Source organism: Siphateles boraxobius, unplaced genomic scaffold, assembly GCF_051911475.1.
Source record: "Siphateles boraxobius isolate OS27281-9 unplaced genomic scaffold, OSU_SipBor_1 137, whole genome shotgun sequence".
In the NCBI taxonomy this organism is placed as follows: domain Eukaryota; kingdom Metazoa; phylum Chordata; class Actinopteri; order Cypriniformes; family Leuciscidae; genus Siphateles; species Siphateles boraxobius.
The window spans coordinates 1,715,520-1,735,000 of record NW_027508741.1 but is presented as its reverse complement, the minus strand read 5'-3'; the positions used below and the strand labels follow the sequence as shown (position 1 = coordinate 1,735,000).

The following is a 19,481-nucleotide window of genomic DNA, read 5'->3' as shown; positions in this document are numbered from 1 at the left end:
TGAATGTGGTTCATGGAGATTAGATAAATCCAAAATTATATTAAAAAATATGCAAATTGTATTCCTAACCCTACAATGATAACTATATATAACTCGCAACATGGTGGTCAACAACATAACATGACAATATAACAAAATAACATGACATAACATCAACATAACATGATATAACAAAACATAACAACATAACACAACACTACATAAAATTACATGACATAACATAACATGACATGACAACATAACATAACAGGATAAAATATAACCAAACATAAAAGCATAACACAATAAAATAAAATAACATAACTTAACATGAAATGACAGCAACGTAACATATCATAACATGACAACAACGTAACAGCACAACACTATATAAAAGCAAATGACATGACATAACGTAACATAACATAAAACAACATAACATAACAACATGACATAATATAATGTCAACGCAATGGAACATAGCACAACATAACATGACATATATAACAACTACCGTTTGAAATATTTAGCATCTTATACTACATTCTGTTTCACATGCTATTTACAACAGACTGTATGTGAAAGGAAGAATACAGCAGAAGTGTGTTTAGTAACGCGCTATTATCACAGCCTGAACAGTCAAAAAGACAAAAGCAGAGAGAGGAGGAAGATCGAGAAGAAAGAAAGAGGAAACTCTCAGTTCACACAGTTTCTGGGTCAGCGATGCAGCGTTGCATACAGATACACGTGGAGGAGTGTGTGTGATTCGAGGAGAGGAGTGTGTGACTCATGGAGAGGAGTGTTTGATTCGTGGAGAGGAGTGTTTGATTCGTGGAGAGGAGTGTTTGATTCGTGGAGAGGAGTTTATGTGACTCATAGGGAGTGTGTGTGATTCGTGGAGAGGAGTGTGTGATTCGTGGAGAGGAGTGTGTGATTCGTGGAGAGGAGTGTGTGATTCGTGGAGAGGAGTGTGTGATTCGTGGAGAGGAGTGTGTGATTCGTGAAGAGGAGTGTGTGATTCGTGGAGAGGAGTTTATGTGACTCATAGGGAGTGTGTGTGACTCGTATGGAGTGTGTGTGATTCGTGGAGGGGAGTGTGTGATTCGTGGAGAGGAGTGTGTGATTCGTGGAGGGGAGTGTATGATTCGTGGAGAGGAGTGTGTGATTCGTGGAGAGGAGTGTTTGATTCGTGGAGAGGGGTTTATGTGACTCATAGGGAGTGTGTGTGACTCGTATGGAGTGTGTGTGATTCGTGGAGGGGAGTGTGTGATTCGTGGAGAGGAGTGTGTGATTCGTGGAGAGGAGTGTGTGATTCGTGGAGAGGAGTGTGTGATTCGTGGAGAGGAATGTGTGATTCGTGGAGAGGAGTGTGTGATTCGTGGAGAGGAGTGTTTGATTCGTGGAGAGGGGTTTATGTGACTCATAGGGAGTGTGTGTGACTCGTATGGAGTGTGTGTGATTCGTGGAGGGGAGTGTGTGATTCGTGGAGAGGAGTGTGTGATTCGTGGAGGGGAGTGTATGATTCGTGGAGAGGAGTGTGTGATTCGTGGAGAGGAGTGTGTGATTCGAGGAGAGGAGTGTGTGATTCGTGGAGAGGAGTGTGTGTGACTCGTAGGGAGTGTGTGTGATTCGTGGAGAGGAGTGTGTGATTCGTGGAGAGGAGTGTGTGATTCGTGGAGAGGAGTGTGTGTGACTCGTAGGGAGGGTGTGTGATTCGTGGAGAGGAGTATGTGATTCGTGGAGAGGAGTGTGTGATTCGTGGAGAGGAGTGTGTGATTCGAGGAGAGGAGTGTGTGTGACTCGTAGGGAGTGTGTGTGATTCGTGTAGAGGAGTGTGTGATTTGAGGAGAGGAGTGTGTGTGACTCGTAGGGAGTGTGTGTGATTCGTGGAGAGGAGTGTGTGATTCGAGGAGAGGAGTGTGTGTGATTTGAGGAGAGGAGTGTGTGTGACTCGTAGGGAGTGTGTGCGATTCGTGGAGAGGAGTGTGTGATTCGAGGAGAGGAGTGTGTGTTACTCGTGGGGAGTGTGTGTGACTCGTAGGGAGTGTGTGCGATTCGTGGAGAGGAGTGTGTGATTCGTGGAGAGGAGTGTGTGATTCGTGGAGAGGAGTGTGTGATTCGTGGAGAGGAGTGTGTGTGACTCGTAGGGAGTGTGTGTGATTCGTGGAGAGGAGTGTTTGATTCGTGGAGAGGAGTGTGTGTGACTCGTAGGGAGTGTGTGTGATTCGTGGAGAGGAGTGTGTGATTCGTGGAGAGGAGTGTGTGATTCGTGGAGAGGAGTGTATGTGACTCGTAGGGAGTGTGTGTGATTCGTGGAGAGGAGTGTGTGATTCGTGTAGAGGAGTGTATGTGACTCGTAGGGAGTGTGTGTGATTCGTGGAGAGGAGTGTGTGATTCGTGGAGAGGAGTGTATGTGACTCGTAGGGAGTGTGTGTGATTCGTGGAGAGGAGTGTGTGATTCGTGGAGAGGAGTGTATGTGACTCGTAGGGAGTGTGTGTGATTCGTGGAGAGGAGTGTATGTGACTCGTAGGGAGTGTGTGTGATTCGTGGAGAGGAGTGTGTGATTCGTGGAGAGGAGTGTGTGATTCATGGAGAGGAGTGTGTGATTCGTGTAGAGGAGTGTGTTCTTCCTTTTTAGAAAGAAATAGTATCTGTGAGGATTTTCAGTCAGGATTTAGACCGCACCATAGCACTGAGACAGCTCTCATTAGAGTCACAAATGATTTGCTCTTATCATCCGATCGTGGGTGTATCTCGCTATTGGTGTTACTCGATCTTAGTGCTGCATTTGACACCATTGACCAAAGCAGTCTTTTAAATAGACTCGAAAACTATGTTGGCATTAGTGTAATTGAATTAGCGTGGTTTAAATCATACTTATCTGATGGTCATCAGTTTGTAGCAGTAAATGAAGAGATGTCTTATCGATCACAAGTTCAGTATGGCGTACCACAAGGCTCAGTACTAGGACCGTTGCTGTTCACTCTGTACATGCTCCCCTCACACACACACACACACACACACACACACACACACACACACACACACACACACACACACACACACACACACACACACACACACACACACACACACACTGTACATGCTACCTTTAGGTCGATATTATTAGTTTTCACTGTTATGCTGATGATACTCAGCTGTATATTTCTTCATGCCCTGATGAAACTTACCACAAAATTATCGGAATGCATAGTTGATATAAAATACTGGATGACTAGTAATTTCCTACTACTTAATTCTGAAAAAACTGAGATTCTAATTATTGGGCAAAAAAACTTCCTCACGTAATAACCTGGAATACTGTCTAACACTTGACGGCTGCTCTGTCAAGTCCTCGTCGTCGGTTAGGAAGCTGGATGTGTGTGTGTGTGTGTGTGTGTGTGTGTGCTCTTTGATAGCAATCTTTCATTTGAAAGTCACGTATCTAGTATCTGTAAAACTGCATTTTTTATCTTAAAAATATATCTAAATTACGTCAAATGCTCTCAATGAAAAATGCAGAACAACTAGTTCATGCGTTCATGACATCAAGGCTAGATTATTGTAATGCTCTACTGGGTGGTTGCCCTGCACGCTTAACAAACAAACTACAGCTGGTCCAAAACGCAGCCGCTCGAGTTCTTACCAGAACCAGGAAGTACGACCATATTAATCCGGTTCTGTCAACCCTGCATTGGCTCCCTATTAAACATCGTATACATTTTAAAATATTGCTGATTACTTACAAAGCACTAAATGGTTTAGCTCCCCAGTACTTGAGCGAGCTCTTAACGCATTATAGTCCTTCACGTCTATTGCGATCTCAAAGTTCTGGCCAGTTGATAATACCTAGAATATCTAAATCGACTGCTGGCGGTAGATCCTTTTCCTATTTAGCACCAAAACTGTGGAACAATCTTCCTAACATTGTCCGGGAAGCAGACACAGTCTGTCAGTTCAAATCTAGACTAAAAACACACACATCTCTTTGGCTTAGCATTCACATAACACTCTATAGACTTCTATAATTCAATGTTAGGCTGCATAGTTTAGATCAGCTGGAACCGGGAACACTTCCCATAAATCCTGATGTACTTTGTACATTATAAGAAGGATGGCGTCTACGCTAATATTAGTCTCTCTGTTTATCCCCAGGGTTACCGCAGTCCGCCGGATCCAGGGGTCTCATTTATAAAACACTGTGCGCAGGATCCTTACTAAAAGTGTACGTGCGCCAGAAAGGCAAATATAGCGTACGCAAAAAAATATTAAGACTTATAAAACCGTGCATACGCCAGAACCTGTGCAGAATTCACTTCATAATCCCATTGTGCCCATGCGTCTCCTCCCTGAAATAACCATACATGAGCTTACAACGCCTAGTTTTACTATGCATATCCTCATCTGCATATCATTTACATATGATTATTCATCCACATGATAACATGTTTAACGGTAGGCCTACAAGACATCAGGAAAATATGAAATACGGATGTGCCGTCACATTACATTAATACAAATCATTTAGTAGCCTATCCTTGCCTTGTTTTTGAATAAATAAATCGAATAGTGTAAAATACATTTCAGAGAAAGTTTTTCTCAATCTTTTCCACTGGCCAAATAGTATTTTTAATTGATTTATATTTTTAATGTAGACCTTGTTGTGCATTATTTGCACGAAACACTTTTCTCAGACAATCTGCTATTATCATGATAAGAATTATCTAGTTAAAACATTAAAACACAGCATGCCTGAGGAAAAGTGTTCAAAAGCATTGCATCCACAACAAATATTTCTATTTATTGAATAAAAAAACTGTTATAACACACTGTGTGTGAGTATATAAACAGTACTGTAATATAACTTATATTAGATCTCAGTAATGATTTCATGTAGTTTAAGTCTTTACGTCCATTAATGAGAATGGCATATTTAATCTAAATGTTTATATCAGAAGTAAAACCTAGTTTAAATCATTCTTTTATTTATTTAAACTGTTATTGTGAACATGCACTGTATGATTAGGACTTATAATGAAGATTTACGGTTTTAGATTTTACGGCTATATATGCGTCGGTTTCACTAAACAGCCAAACGCACTCGCTGACGCGGACATTAAGTAAGGATTGATATTTGCTTCAAGTTATAGGCTTGGTGACTGAAATTATATCTGTATTATTTTTCTGTAGGCTAAATGTATAATTTTCATTCGATTTTCTGTCTAAAAGTGACGAAAAAGCCATTTAACTCCAGCTCACCATCGGTGTAGCTCCGTCTCCAAAACGTTGCTTTTTACACCTTTCTTCGCCTTAGTCACCATTGGCTTTTGGCTTGCTTAGTTGGGGACATTTAATTTTATATTTAACAATATTATTACAACATTATTTTCCTGTTGTCTCTCTAAAGCTGCTTTGAAACAACCTGTATTGTAAAAAGCGCTATATATATAAAGGTGACGACTTCATTTTAACAGCTGACAGATATTCAACATAATTCATGTGTGAGAGTCTAACAGAAGGACGGACAAAACCAGTGAAATATCCACTGATTTAATAACTCTGAGTTATTCTCATATTTTATTACCATTTTCTAAACTAAAACGAATAAACTGTGATGATGTGAGAAATGTTGAAGGTGTCTGAATAAATTTTTGGTTTGTCTGTATATTGTAAAATGTAATTTATTCCTGTGATCAAAGCAGAATTTTAGCATCATTACTCATGATTTTTGATATTTAATCTTGGCATGTGAAGATGCATTGTGTCAGTTTTCCCACTGCAATATAAGTGACTGCTTTTACTGTGTATTGTTAGTTCTTGGTCAATATAAGCGGCACAGAAAAAGCCTCACAGGTTTGATAACGATTGACTGATTCATGAACTATTCTTTAAAAGAAGAACATCTGTGCATGTTAGTTGGACTCAAACAGACAGCTCGTCAGTAGAAGAAGCGGTGTAGTGTGTCACGCAGAGACAGAAGTCATTATTCAGCTGAACTTAATTAACTCATGTAAGACTGACACATAATGACAGAAAATAAGACCCAAGACAAAGATGAGCTTCACTCAACAATCTGCTCCTTCAAGTGCATGACTTCTCAAACACACGCAAGCCTGAACAAGCCGGCACAAAAGACCTGAGTATTATATGAAGGCACAAGTCACGAGCCGCCGCCGTGTGTTACTGTGATTTTGCCACGAGAATGGGAGAAGCTTTTATTAAATGGAGAGAACGGAATATAATTTATAAATTAATAATCTTATTAATAAGATTTAGATAATCAATAATCTAAAAATTTTGTGCTGCACAACGTGAAGAAGAGCAGCTGAAACATCCTAAAATCACTGTAATAGATTATATTCTTCATATTCACTTCAGTTATATCAAAGATTAACATAACATAACAACATAAGACATAACATAACACAAATTAACATGACATAACAACATAATATAATATAAAATAATATGATATATGATATGACATGACATAATAACATAACACGAAATACACAAAATAAAATGACATGACAACAACATACTAACATAACATGACATAACAACATGACATCAACATGACAACATAACATAAAACACCACACAACTTAACATGACATAAGATGACATAATATGACATAACATCAACATAACATAAAATAAAGTAACATGACAACATAATATAACATGACATGATATATGACATAAGATGAAATAACAACATGAAATACACAAATATAATGACATGACAACAACATACTATAACATAACATAACATGACATATAAAATATTGCAACATAACATAACACAACACGACAAAATAAACAAAATAAAATAACATGATATATGACATGACATAAAATAACAACATGAAATACACAAAATAAAATGACATGACAACATACTATAACATAACATGACATAACAAGCCATAACATAACAAAATAACAACATGAAATACACAAAATAAAATGACATGACAACATACTATAACATAACATAACATGACATGGCCATAACATAACATGCCATAATATAACAAAATAACAACATGAAATACACAAAATAAAATGACAACATACTATAACATGACATGACATAGCATGCCATAACATAACATAACATAACATAACATAACATAACATAACAAAATAACAACATGAAATACACAAAATAAAATGACATGACAACATACTATAACATAACATGACATGACATAACATGACATAACATAACATAACATAACAACAACATGAAATACACAAAATAAAATGACGTGACAGCATAACATGACAACAACATACTATAACATAACGTGACAGGATATGACATGACATAACAACATAACATAAAATAACATGACATAACATGAAATACAAAATAACATGAAAACAACATAATATAACATGACATGATATATGACATAACAACATGACATCACAACATAACACAACACTAAATACCATAACATGACATAACATCATCAATAAACCGTGGTGAAATCACTGTAATGGATTATATTCTTTATATTAATTTCAGTTCTTTCAAAGAGCCTCAAACCCCACAAACAGCAAACCAGCCAGAACAACACAACATCCCTGACCAAACAACAAATGACAATTGCAATTTATTTCTGAAATTACTTTTAATATCCATGGCAAGCAGAGTCTCTTTCTCTCGCTCTCTCAGCGGACAAACACAGAGCTTGATGTTGCTTAATCAATACAGTCATCAAGAATAGCGAAGTTACCGCCGAGCCACAGAGAAACGTGTAGTTATAGTTATACAACTAATGCTGCTTTTAGTAGAGAGGTCACTGCACAACACAAATGCATGCTCTCTCTCTCTCTCTCTCTCTCTCTCTCTCTCTCTGGTTTAAAATACAATGACATCGTATTCAGTAATATTATCGATTTAACTGCACATACTATCAGATGAGAAGATTAGAACTGAATTTTGCTGGATAATGACACGAACTTTGCAACATAGACACTGTTATTTAACTGGATCAACAGTGAACTAAATTGAGCTGAATAATAATAATGACACTATTATCTTCTCTAGAGATGCTTATCGCTGAAATTGAATTGGTTTCATAATATATAAATACATGTGACTTGACTTAAAAACTGCATAGAAACAGCCCAGGCCTCCATATGAGCCTGAATGACTTTTAAACTAGTAGCAATTGCTTCGGCGTCTTCAAGATGCGCAAGAAAGTAGTTTTAGGAACAAAAAACCTAAAAATGTCTACAAATATGGAAACCCAAAATTATAGATTTTTTCTTATATGCCAAAAATCATTAGGACATTAAGATCATGTCCCATCAAGATATTTAGAAAATTTCCTACCGTAAATATATATAAAAAAAAAAATTTGTGAGTGAATGCAGCAAAATCGCGAACATAAAATGCACAACTTTAAATGCGATTTTCTCAATGTTTTGATTTTTTTGCATCCTCAGATTCCAGATTTTCAATAGTTGTGTCTCTACCAAATATTGTCCTATCCTTACAAACCACACATCAATGGAAAGCTTATTTGTTCAGCTTTCATGTGATGTACACATCTTAATTTCAGAAAATGGACCCATGCGACCAGTGTCACATATTTATACCGATTTCATCAGGCTCCGAAAACTCTTCAAAAGAACACAAAGAATGTCCTTCTCAACTGCCATAGTTGCAACTCTTCAGAACAGCGTGTTCAACGCACCACCGTTTCCGTTTGAAAAAACGTTTTGCAACTTTTCGTCGGGTGTGTCTTACCTGAGCAGTGTGGCTGCGAGCCACTCCATTGGCCGTTCAGCTGGCAGGAGCGTGTGGATTCACCAATCAGAGCTCGGTCTTCTAAACACCTGTAGTGAACTGTAGATCCGAAGGTGAATTTCTCTCCCGTCACAACGCCATGAGGAGGAGAACCAGGGTGACCACAGTCCACCTCTGTAGGAGACACACATCAGTCACTCACTTCAACTCACAGCTCGGATTTATTCTCTTTAATGTATTAAAGTCCCCCTGTAGTCAATCATTTTATTCCTTAAAACTCATCTTTGATCATCAAAACGACACATTTAGATGTCTTCATGTCTTAAAATATCTTGAATGTAACTCGACACCCTTGCCTCATTTCGTATGCATGGTTCTATTATTATGCAAATGAGCCCCGCCTCCACTCACTCACTCACTCACTCAGAGATCCACTCGTTGACGATCACACGTTGATCTGATTGGTTACAAGGTAGTTTGTGACGTCAGAAACACCAGCGATTTCAAAGCGTGTTTTTGAGACTGTCTTTGGTTCACTGCAGTTTTAAGCAGAAAATACTCAGCAATGCTGTCAACCTATGAATTTACACATGGTTTGTCTTACAGCATATTAAAAACTCCACATTAACAATATTAAAAGCTTGATTTTCACAACAGGGGGACTTTATGCTGAGATTACAGTAGATTTAAAGTAATTTATAGTATAAAATCAAATTCATAATTCAAGTTTACATTACATGTTGTTAAAACACTAGCATTTACAAAATGGTGGTAAATCTGAAAAAAAAGAGGGATGACAATGTAAGTTGACTCGACTTGGCTTTGTCAATGTTTGGTGTTTTCATGAGTGTGAATGTGAAGGTCTGGCACAGGTTCTGTGTGGGTCTGGCTTTAACCCTCTCGGAAGATCACCAAAAACAAGTTCTGCGTGAGGGAAGTTTAGCAAAGAGGAAAAAAGGACCTCGTACAATACGTAAAATTTACAAGTTTACAGAGAACACATCTCTAAATTCAGCCCTGCTTTTCTGTCTTCAGCAACAACACAATTACTGTGGGACTTTCCTGCTGTGAGCAATGTTCAAATTATCATGCATAATCCTTTTGTTTCTGAGGAATATGATTTTTTTTGCACAACAAAAGCTTATTTATTGAATATCTGTCTGAAACACTCCGCTCAGCATCCATAATGTATTTGATAGGTGTCTGGAATATATAGAGACAAAATCTCTATATTTTTTCTCTGAAATAATGTTTCTTTTTCCCAATAAGAGCCATCTTTTCAAACAAACAGCCATTGCTGCCGCATTGAAGTTTAATGTTTAATAGAAATGCAAGGAGTGTTAATCAGCTAATCAGAGTTTGTGTCCAAACCAGGGATTCGATTTTAGAAACGGTTTCTATTTCTGCCACGTCGTGGAACAACAACATACAATCTGAAAAATGATAATCTCTGATTTGAGATTGATTTGGTTGGGAGTGCAGTGTGCTTGCAGAGAGACTCCGCCCACATGCTCTTCTTATTGGCTGTGGTTTGTCATTGATTTGGTTGCGAGTGCAGTGCGCTTACAGAGAGACTCCGCCCACACACTCTTCTGATTGGCTGTGGTTTGTCATTGATTTGGTTGCGAGTGCAGTGCGCTTACAGAGAGACTCCGCCCACATGCTCTTCTGATTGGCTGTGGTTTGTCATTGATTTGGTTGCGAGTGCAGTGCGCTTACAGAGAGACTCCGCCCACACACTCTTCTGATTGGCTGTGGTTTGTCATTGATTTGGTTGCGAGTGCAGTGCGCTTACAGAGAGACTCCGCCCACACACTCTTCTGATTGGCTGTGGTTTGTCATTGATTTGGTTGCGAGTGCAGTGCGCTTACAGAGAGACTCCGCCCACACACTCTTCTGATTGGCTGTGGTTTGTCATTGATTTGGTTGTGAGTGCAGTGCGCTTACAGAGAGACTCCGCCCACACGCTCTTCTGATTGGGTGTGGTTTGTCATTGATTTGGTTGTGAGTGCAGTGCGCTTACAGAGAGACTCCGCCTACACTCTCTTCTGATTGGGTGTGGTTTGTGATTGATTTGGTTGTGAGTGCAGTGCGCTTACAGAGAGACTCCGCCCACACGCTCTTCTGATTGGGTGTGGTTTGTGATTGATTTGGTTGTGAGTGCAGTGCGCTTACAGAGAGACTCCGCCCACACGCTCTTCTGATTGGCTGTGATTTCGTGTTTCGCAGTCGTGTCTCATCTGGTGTGGAGAGAGAAATCGCTAGTCGCTGGAATCTCACTGCGTTTGTTTTAGGAAACAACTAAGAACGGATCATTGAGTTGAACTCGAGAACTTGATCAGTCCAATTTGTGAACCAAATCAATTTATTTGCAATAAATAACTACTTAAATCTCAGTCTGTTCCTCAAATGACGATTACAGAGGATCTAAATAAATCACCTAAGCCGAATATATTACATTTGTAATGCTTTTTTGATAATTTCGGGAGCCATGGTCAATGTATGTAAAAGAGCATATAGATTTGGAACAACAAAACAAACGGGAACACTTTACAATAAGGTTCATTAGTTACCATTAACTACTAATAAACTGCACTTACACAGCATTTGTTAATCTTTGTTAATGCTAATTTCAACATTTACTAATACTGTATTAAAATCTTGTTAACATTAGTTAATGCACTGTGAACTAACATGAACAAAGAGCTGTATTTTAATTAACTAACATTAACAAGGATTAACAAAAGCAGTAACAAATGTATTGCTCATTGTTAGTCCATGTTAGTTAATACATAAAATGAACCTTATTATAAAGTGTTAGCAAATGGACTATACAGTCGTAGTGTGTAGTTGTTGACATCTTACCAGCATTAATTCATCTCTGGAGCGCTGCTGGAGAAACACACATAAGCTCTTCACTTTAATTTAGCTAAGCTTCTTTTCAGGCCTGGTTTTGATGTTTGCTTTCTTTTGAATTGTAAATACACCTGAATAAAACTGAGGAGGTGCAAATTTTCATAATATTCATCCGGCTGACGGGGGAAAAGAGGCCGCTTATTAAAATTCCCAGGTAGCCTCTGTCGACTTAGTGAGTGCAGAATTACCCTGTGTACACTTGAGAGAAAAACAAGACTAATAGACAGCTAGCAGAATGTTGCTTTTCCTTCACGCTCGCTGTATCTCGCGTGGAAACCGACAAGAAACCATCAAGTTCAGGTTTGAAGCAATTACAGGGACAGAGATGGAGAGCGAGAGCAGGAGGCAATTACTTTCTCACAGGCAAATGAACACGTCTCTCTAATGAATGTGCTCTTGACCTTAATACTCCTCGCTTTGGCAAACTGGAGAAAAGGTGCGTTAAATTCACTGCCGTCCACTGCGGGAAACTCCGGGAAACTTTTAAAGCTTTCACACAGATAAAGAAGCCTCCGTCATAAGAGCTCTTTGAACCGAGCGTTGCACTTGAGTGCGTGTTGGCTAACCGGTGACATTTACCATCTCAGACGGACAGAGGTCAAAGACCAGCAATGATAACAGTCGAAATAATGAGAGATAAAGTGAAGCGACGCACACGTACCCAGGCATTCTGGTAACGGTTTGTCCCAGTATCCCACCGGCTGGCAGGTTAGAACCGATGAGCCGAAGAGGTAATATCCGGGATTGCAGTCGTAGGAAACTACGGTCCCGAAGGTGAAGTTCCCGTACTCAATTTTGCTCTTCCTGATTGAGTTTGCTGGAATACCGGGATCAGTGCAGTTGACGACTGAATAACACAAACAGAAAAAGGATAATGAGTGTTGCAAGCCACGACAATTCATAAATAAAATACAATAATATATATTTTTTTTTATATATACACACTAAAGTTCAAAAGTTTGAGGTTATTATGATTTTTGAATATTTTTTAAACAAGCCTCTTCTGCTCAACAAGGCTACATTTATTGGATCAAAAATACGGTAATAGTGAAATATTAGTATAAGATAAAATAACCGTTTCTCTGTGAAAATATTGTAAAATATAATTATTTATTCCTGAGATCAAACCTGAATTTTCAGCATTATATATATATACTTTAGTGGTGGACCGTTATTGGCGTTAACGTGCTGTGTTAACATGAGACTCTTATCGGGCGACAAAAAAAATATCGCCGTTAATCTATTCTCAAAGTTGGGTTGGGATCATAAAATAGCTTTTTCGAATATCGTTATATTTTCGCGCAATTCCATGTGTAGCCTAGTATATTTGACATAATTGACGCCGCACCTACTGTCACAGATCGCGCTGCAGGGTATTTTCCTGTCAGGGACACAAGGCGTATACTTTTACGTTACGTTGGGCGACGTTCCTCACGTTACTTTATTTTAATGCAATTACATGTTGTTAAATGAGTTTATTCCAAGCGCGCTGTATCTTTTTATGGGCATGAGCGATGCTCAATTTACAAATGAATCACTCTTTTGAGTCGATTCTGTTCAAAGACTTCATCAAACAAGTCGGCAGATCTGTCTAAATCGGTTCGCGAATCAGTCTGAATGATCTGTTCAATTCCTCGCGCACTGAATCGCGTTCAGTCATCTTCGTAAACTGTCTGTGAATGAATGATTCCACAGGACGATACATTCGATTTCATTTCATTCAGGTAATACATTTTACAACCAAACAGATCATTACGCCACAATAGCACTACTAAAAAGTATGACATTATCCGTTTTTTGGACATATACATTAATTTATAGGCTACAGAAAACGCTTAAGAGCGTCGGCGCACTGGCAAAGGTTAACAGGTTAAATAAGCTAGCATTGTGTACAGTTTATGAAATGAACACCCGCCATCCCGCGGTAATGTGTGTGTATTGCGCAGGGGCATAGTCACACGAATAGTTTACATTGATTGAAAACGAATTTGTTTAAAAAGGAGGAGGCTATTGCCGGTAAAGTCAGGTTCACATAAAATCATTATGACATTATTTTATATTATCCAATTAGCCTACTACGTTAAAAAAAACGGCGAAAACATGTTACTTGTTCAACTAATAAACAGTTTGTTTGATGACAAATCGCTAAAGATGAAATTGGCCTCTCTTTCTGTCATTGTGAGTGTGCGTTTTTTTTCCCCGACCGATATTCGACTTTTGCTCCTCGATTGTCGAATGGCATTTTTGGCAGAAATTCACATCCCTACGCGAGGCGAACTATTCTCAAAGACTTACTTTTAGTCATTATTTGGGTAGCACACATATTCTGAATGTCTTCGGCAGAATTCAGATGAGCCATTTTAATCTAGATTAATTCCAAGATTACAGTGAGAATAATCTAGATTAAAAAAATTAATCTATGCCCACCTCTAATATACTTACATACTGTCACGGGTGGTGTATGGCAGGAAGCACGAGGAGACTAGGAATTCAAATAAACAATAAACTTTACTATAAATCAAAACAACAAACAGGTACAGGCAGACAGAGCGGATGCAAACACCAGTTAACATAGACGAGAACCGACAAAGACAGACTGAACAGAAGAACCTAAATACAGAGACAAATGAACCATAATGATGTGAAGACAGGTGACACAGATGATGATAACGAGGAACAGGCTGGTAAGTGAGGGAGTGAGTTCAGGTGTGGAGACAAGGAGGATTCTGGGAAGTGTAGTGCAGACAAGGACAGACAGGTGCAGACGAGGACTGTGACATTACTCCCCCCTCCCGGTAGGCGTGACCTCACGCTTTAAAACAGGGGTGGGAGGGTGGGCATCCTGGAGTCTGTAACGGGAAGGCGGACCGGGTGCAGGAGGATGGACTCCAGGATGGACCAGGCGGCCATGGCGGAGCAGGACGTGGGCGTGGCCATGGCGGAGCAGGACGTGGGCGTGGCCATGGCGGAGCAGGACGGGGGCGTGGCCATGGCGGAGCAGGACTTGGGCGTGGCCAGGGCGGAGCAGGACGCGGGCGTGGCTGAGCAGACGAAACCTCGGGCGTCCAGGGTGGAGCTGTCGGACCCTCGGGCATCCAGGGCGGTGGGGACCCTTCAGGCGGCCATGGCGGTGCGGACCCTTCGGGCGGCCATGGCGGTGAGGACCCTTCGGGCGGCCATGGCGAGGGCCTATGGCCCCCCCCAAAAAAATTAAAGGGGAGAGTGACAGAGTCATTACCAGTCTCTGGGCTGGACGGAACCAGCGGTGAAGGGGTCTCTGGGTTGGACGGGACCAGCGGTGAAGGGGTCTCTGGGCTGGACGGGACCAGCGGCAAAGGGGTCTCTGGGCTGGACGGGACCAGCGGCAAAGGGGTCTCTGGGCTGGACGGGACCAGCGGCGAAGGAAGCTCAGGGCTGGACTGGACCAGCGGCAAAGGAAGCTCAGGGCTGGACTGGACCAGCGGCGAAGGAAGCTCAGGGCTGGACGGGACCAGCGGCGAAGGAAGCTCAGGGCTGGACGGGACCAGCGGCAAAGGGGTCTCTGGGCTGGACGGGACCAGCGGCGAAGGAAGCTCAGGGCTGGACTGGACCAGCGGCAAAGGAAGCTCAGGGCTGGACTGGACCAGCGGCGAAGGAAGCTCAGGGCTGGACTGGACCAGCGGCGAAGGAAGCTCAGGGCTGGACGGGACCAGCGGCGAAGGAAGCTCAGGGCTGGACGGGACCAGCGGCGAAGGAAGCTCAGGGCTGGACGGGACCAGCGGCGAAGGAAGCTCAGGGCTGGACGGGACCAGCGGCGAAGGAAGCTCAGGGCTGGACGGGACCAGCGGCGAAGGAAGCTCAGGGCTGGACGGGACCAGCGGCGAAGGAAGCTCAGGGCTGGACAGGACCAGCGGCGAAGGAAGCTCAGGGCTGGACGGGACCAGCGGCGAAGGAAGCTCAGGGCTGGACGGGACCAGCGGCGAAGGAAGCTCAGGGCTGGGTTCATGGGCTGAAATGAATGTGTGTGCTGCCCACACACACACAACAGCCATGGATCCCACAAGTAGCACTGCGTCATCCAGAGCTGGCTGGACGGTCTCTGGCTGGACGGTCTCTGGCTGGACGGTCTCTGGCTGGACGGTCTCTGGCTGGACGGTCTCTGGCTGGACGGTCTCTGGCTGGACGGTCTCTGGCTGGACGGTCTCTGGCTGGACGGTCTCTGGCTGGACGGTCTCTGGCTGGACGGTCTCTGGCTGGACGGTCTCTGGCTGGACGGTCTCTGGCTGGACGGTCTCTGGCTGGACGGTCTCTGGCTGGACGGTCTCTGGGACTATGGCCTTCCTGACAGCACGTGCTGATATAAGTGGGGGATCGGCGATGCAGGAAACCAGTCCTGGACGTCCATATACCGATCCGGTGGCTGGTTTGATGGTGGGCGTGATGGAGATGGCTGGAGACGGTGATTGTGTGGCAATGTCATCCGCCTCACCAATGGTGAAGGTTGAGCCACACAACCACAGCACATGATCTAGGTACCGGGCAAACGAACCTGGGTTTGCCGTTGCTGGAGCTTGCTGGTACAAAGGTTCATCCAGACCACCTTTGTTCATCCAGACCACACCAGAATACGGTCTTCAGCGCATCGTCAGTCCAGTCCACGAGGTGGGATATTTCAAGGAATTTTGCCACATATTCCTCAATTGGGCTACCGTCTTGAAAACAATGGACCAGACGATCGGCTGGGGTGAATGGAGAGTGAGCTGGGTTAACCGGGGTGAGAAGAATTCCCATGCTGACTCTTTACTTGGTCGGTTCTTCTGTCACGGGTGGTGTATGGCAGGAAGCACGAGGAGACGAGGAATTCAAATAAACAATAAACTTTACTATAAATCAAAACAACAAACAGGTACAGGCAGACAGAGCGGATGCAAACACCAGTTAACATAGACGAGAACCGACCAAGACAGACTGAACAGAAGAACCTAAATACAGAGACAAATGAACCATAATGATGTGAAGACAGGTGACACAGATGATGATAACGAGGAACAGGCTGGTAAGTGAGGGAGTGAGTTCAGGTGTGGAGACAAGGAGGATTCTGGGAAGTGTAGTGCAGACAAGGACAGACAGGTGCAGACGAGGACTGTGACACATACAGTAGTCAATATTTGATCAAAACCTTTCATTAAAGTTACACATGAATTTTGAACAATACGTGTTCTTATCTTAGGACAATTTTTATTAACTTCTTTGATCCACTTCATATGTCGACTACTGTATATATATTAATGAAAAAATACTGAACATATATATATATATTCAGAATTTTTTCATTAATAAAAAAGTTCAACAGAACAGCATTTATTTGTAACACTATAAATTACTTTACTGTCACTTTTGTTCAATTTAATGCACGCTTGCTGAATAAAAGTATTAATTTAAATGATTACATGAATAAAAGTATGAATTTAAATTATTACATTTTTCAAGATTGATAATTGATAAAAACAGTTTTCAACACTGATAATAATCATAAATGTTTCTTGAGCATCAAATCATCATATTATAGTGATTTCTGAAGGATCATGTGACACTGAAGACTGGAGTAATGATGCTGAAAATTCAGCTTTGATCACAGGAATAAATTAAACTGCACTATATATTCACATAGAAAACAGCTGTTTATATAATAATTATATTTCACAATTTTTCCAGTATATTTGCTCAAATAAATGCAGTCTAATATTTCACCCATAAGAGAGTTTGTGTGTGTGTGTAAATAATATTTCACTGTTTTTACTGTAATTTTGCTCAAATAAATGCAGCATTGGTAAAAAAAGTGTTTTTGAGCAGTTACAATATTTACAATAATCTTAAGCTATTTTATCATTGTAAACTTGCTGCATAACAAAAGTAAAAACAAAAAACAGCATTACAATAGAGCATCTTCACCCGTTCGGTGAGATAAACCATTTATTTGTCCATTATTCTTGGACAAACGCACATTCCAGTCATGTGATCAAGCCATCATCACTGTTGATCTCTTCATGCGTTCTGTTCCCGGAGTCAAACACTCCAGACGATCCTCTGAGACACTCATAATCACGCCGCTAACAAAGCAGAGATTAGCTAAAAACATACATCTCATCTTCTGATCAAGGGCTAATCTGTGGCTAAACAGGGCCAGAGGCTCTCAGAGATGAAATCGGTCATTTCTATTTCAACCGCGGCCTAAAAGTCATTTCCATCAGCGCCACAGTCTTTAACTCTCGCTATAATAGAGGCTTTCTCACAGGGTTGTTATAGGAACGAGACACCAGGATAGTTTGAAATTAGAATATCGTGCAAAAGTTTATGATTTTGGCTTACAGCTTATAAAACCCCAAATTCAAAATTAGAAAATTAGAATATCACATGAAATCAATAAAAAATGCATTTTAAATACAGAAATGTCGGACTTCTGAAAAGTATAATCATGCATACGTACAGTATATAGTTATATACTAAATATATTAGTTTCATCTTTTAATTTGAATTACTGAAATACATGAACTGTTGCACAATATTCACATTTTTTGGGTTTCAGCTGTAATTGTTCCACAGGAACGTTTTCCCGGTTGCGTTCGGAGCATTCACAACTCTGAAGTGACGTTGTTACGATGTCATCATGAAATAAATAAATAAATTGCAATGAAAAGTTTACTTGTCCTACATTTATCAGTCATCATTCATCTGTAAAATAACACTGAGATCATTATTCACAAATATCATAAAATGTCTATATTATATGAATCTACAGTCATCATAAGATAAGTGCCCGAATCAAGATGGCGACATCTTTAGTCCAGCCCCTAGTTATCTTTGTACATTTTATTTAACTGAAACTTAAATTATAGACAGAAATCCTGTCTGGCACCCAAACATATAATGAGTGTGGGAAACATTACAACATAAGACACGCTTGTTGTTGTTCCATGGGAGCTTATTTCGGAAATATAATGTATGGTAGTCAATGGCGATAGACAACAAATATTTGTATCCCGTTTGAATTGTGCCCTGAATTACACATATGACGTTTGTCAATTTAAAATATACATTTTAAAGTCAAGAAAGTGGCAGTTTGATGTAAAACTTTTGAGGTATAAGACTGTGAAAATACGTAATTACAAACGCATGTGACGTCATACCTTTTCTCTCAATGAATGAAGCAAACTTTCCTGAAGCTAACGCCTGTCATGTTTTCTATAGTCTAACGTTATAATCGGAACGTTACGGGGTGTTGTGTAAATAATTGTGCTATAATGGTTAGGCCATTGGACCCACATTCCCCCATGGACATTAAGCTGCGACCCTTTTGAAAAAAAAGGAATTTTATCTTATATATATATATATAATAATATATATATATAATTTTTTTTTTTTTTTTTTTTTTTGAAAGATAAACCATTAAATGGCACTTTCTGGAGAGTTTTGTGCAAAGAAATATAGAAAAAAACTAGGTCTAGCAAGTCTTATATTTCTGTAATTCACACAGATCAAACACAAATATGCTGACTGAATAGATTGCTAGTTGAGAAACACTGCTTTAATTAATGTTTTTATGATGACTTTGTGAAAGGTTAAAACAGCATGAGCCGTCTTCCTGCTGGCCAGTAAGTTATTTGTCACATTTCATTCTGTAACAAATAGATCTGTATTATGCTATTGTTTTTGATAGTGTTATACATTTCTTACAGATAATCACGATAATCATTGCGTTTGTCTTACTGAATGTGGTAGCTTTATGCAATTACAGTTTGTCTATAAGCTTTTTTTTTAATTAATGCCGACAGTAAAATG

General features: G+C 40.4%; 1 protein-coding gene across 1 annotated transcript in view; it reads right to left on the bottom strand.

Moving 5' to 3' along the window:
* Nucleotides 1-19,481, bottom strand: part of csmd3a (CUB and Sushi multiple domains 3a) — a 307,148-nt gene that overhangs the window by 85,846 nt on the left and 201,821 nt on the right. The window contains exons 49-50 of the mRNA XM_077229908.1: nucleotides 12,325-12,510; nucleotides 8,748-8,921 (exon numbers count right to left, since the gene is read on the bottom strand). Of these exons, the coding sequence (XP_077086023.1) occupies nucleotides 8,748-8,921; nucleotides 12,325-12,510 (360 nt within the window). The remainder of the gene's footprint in view (nucleotides 1-8,747; nucleotides 8,922-12,324; nucleotides 12,511-19,481) is intronic.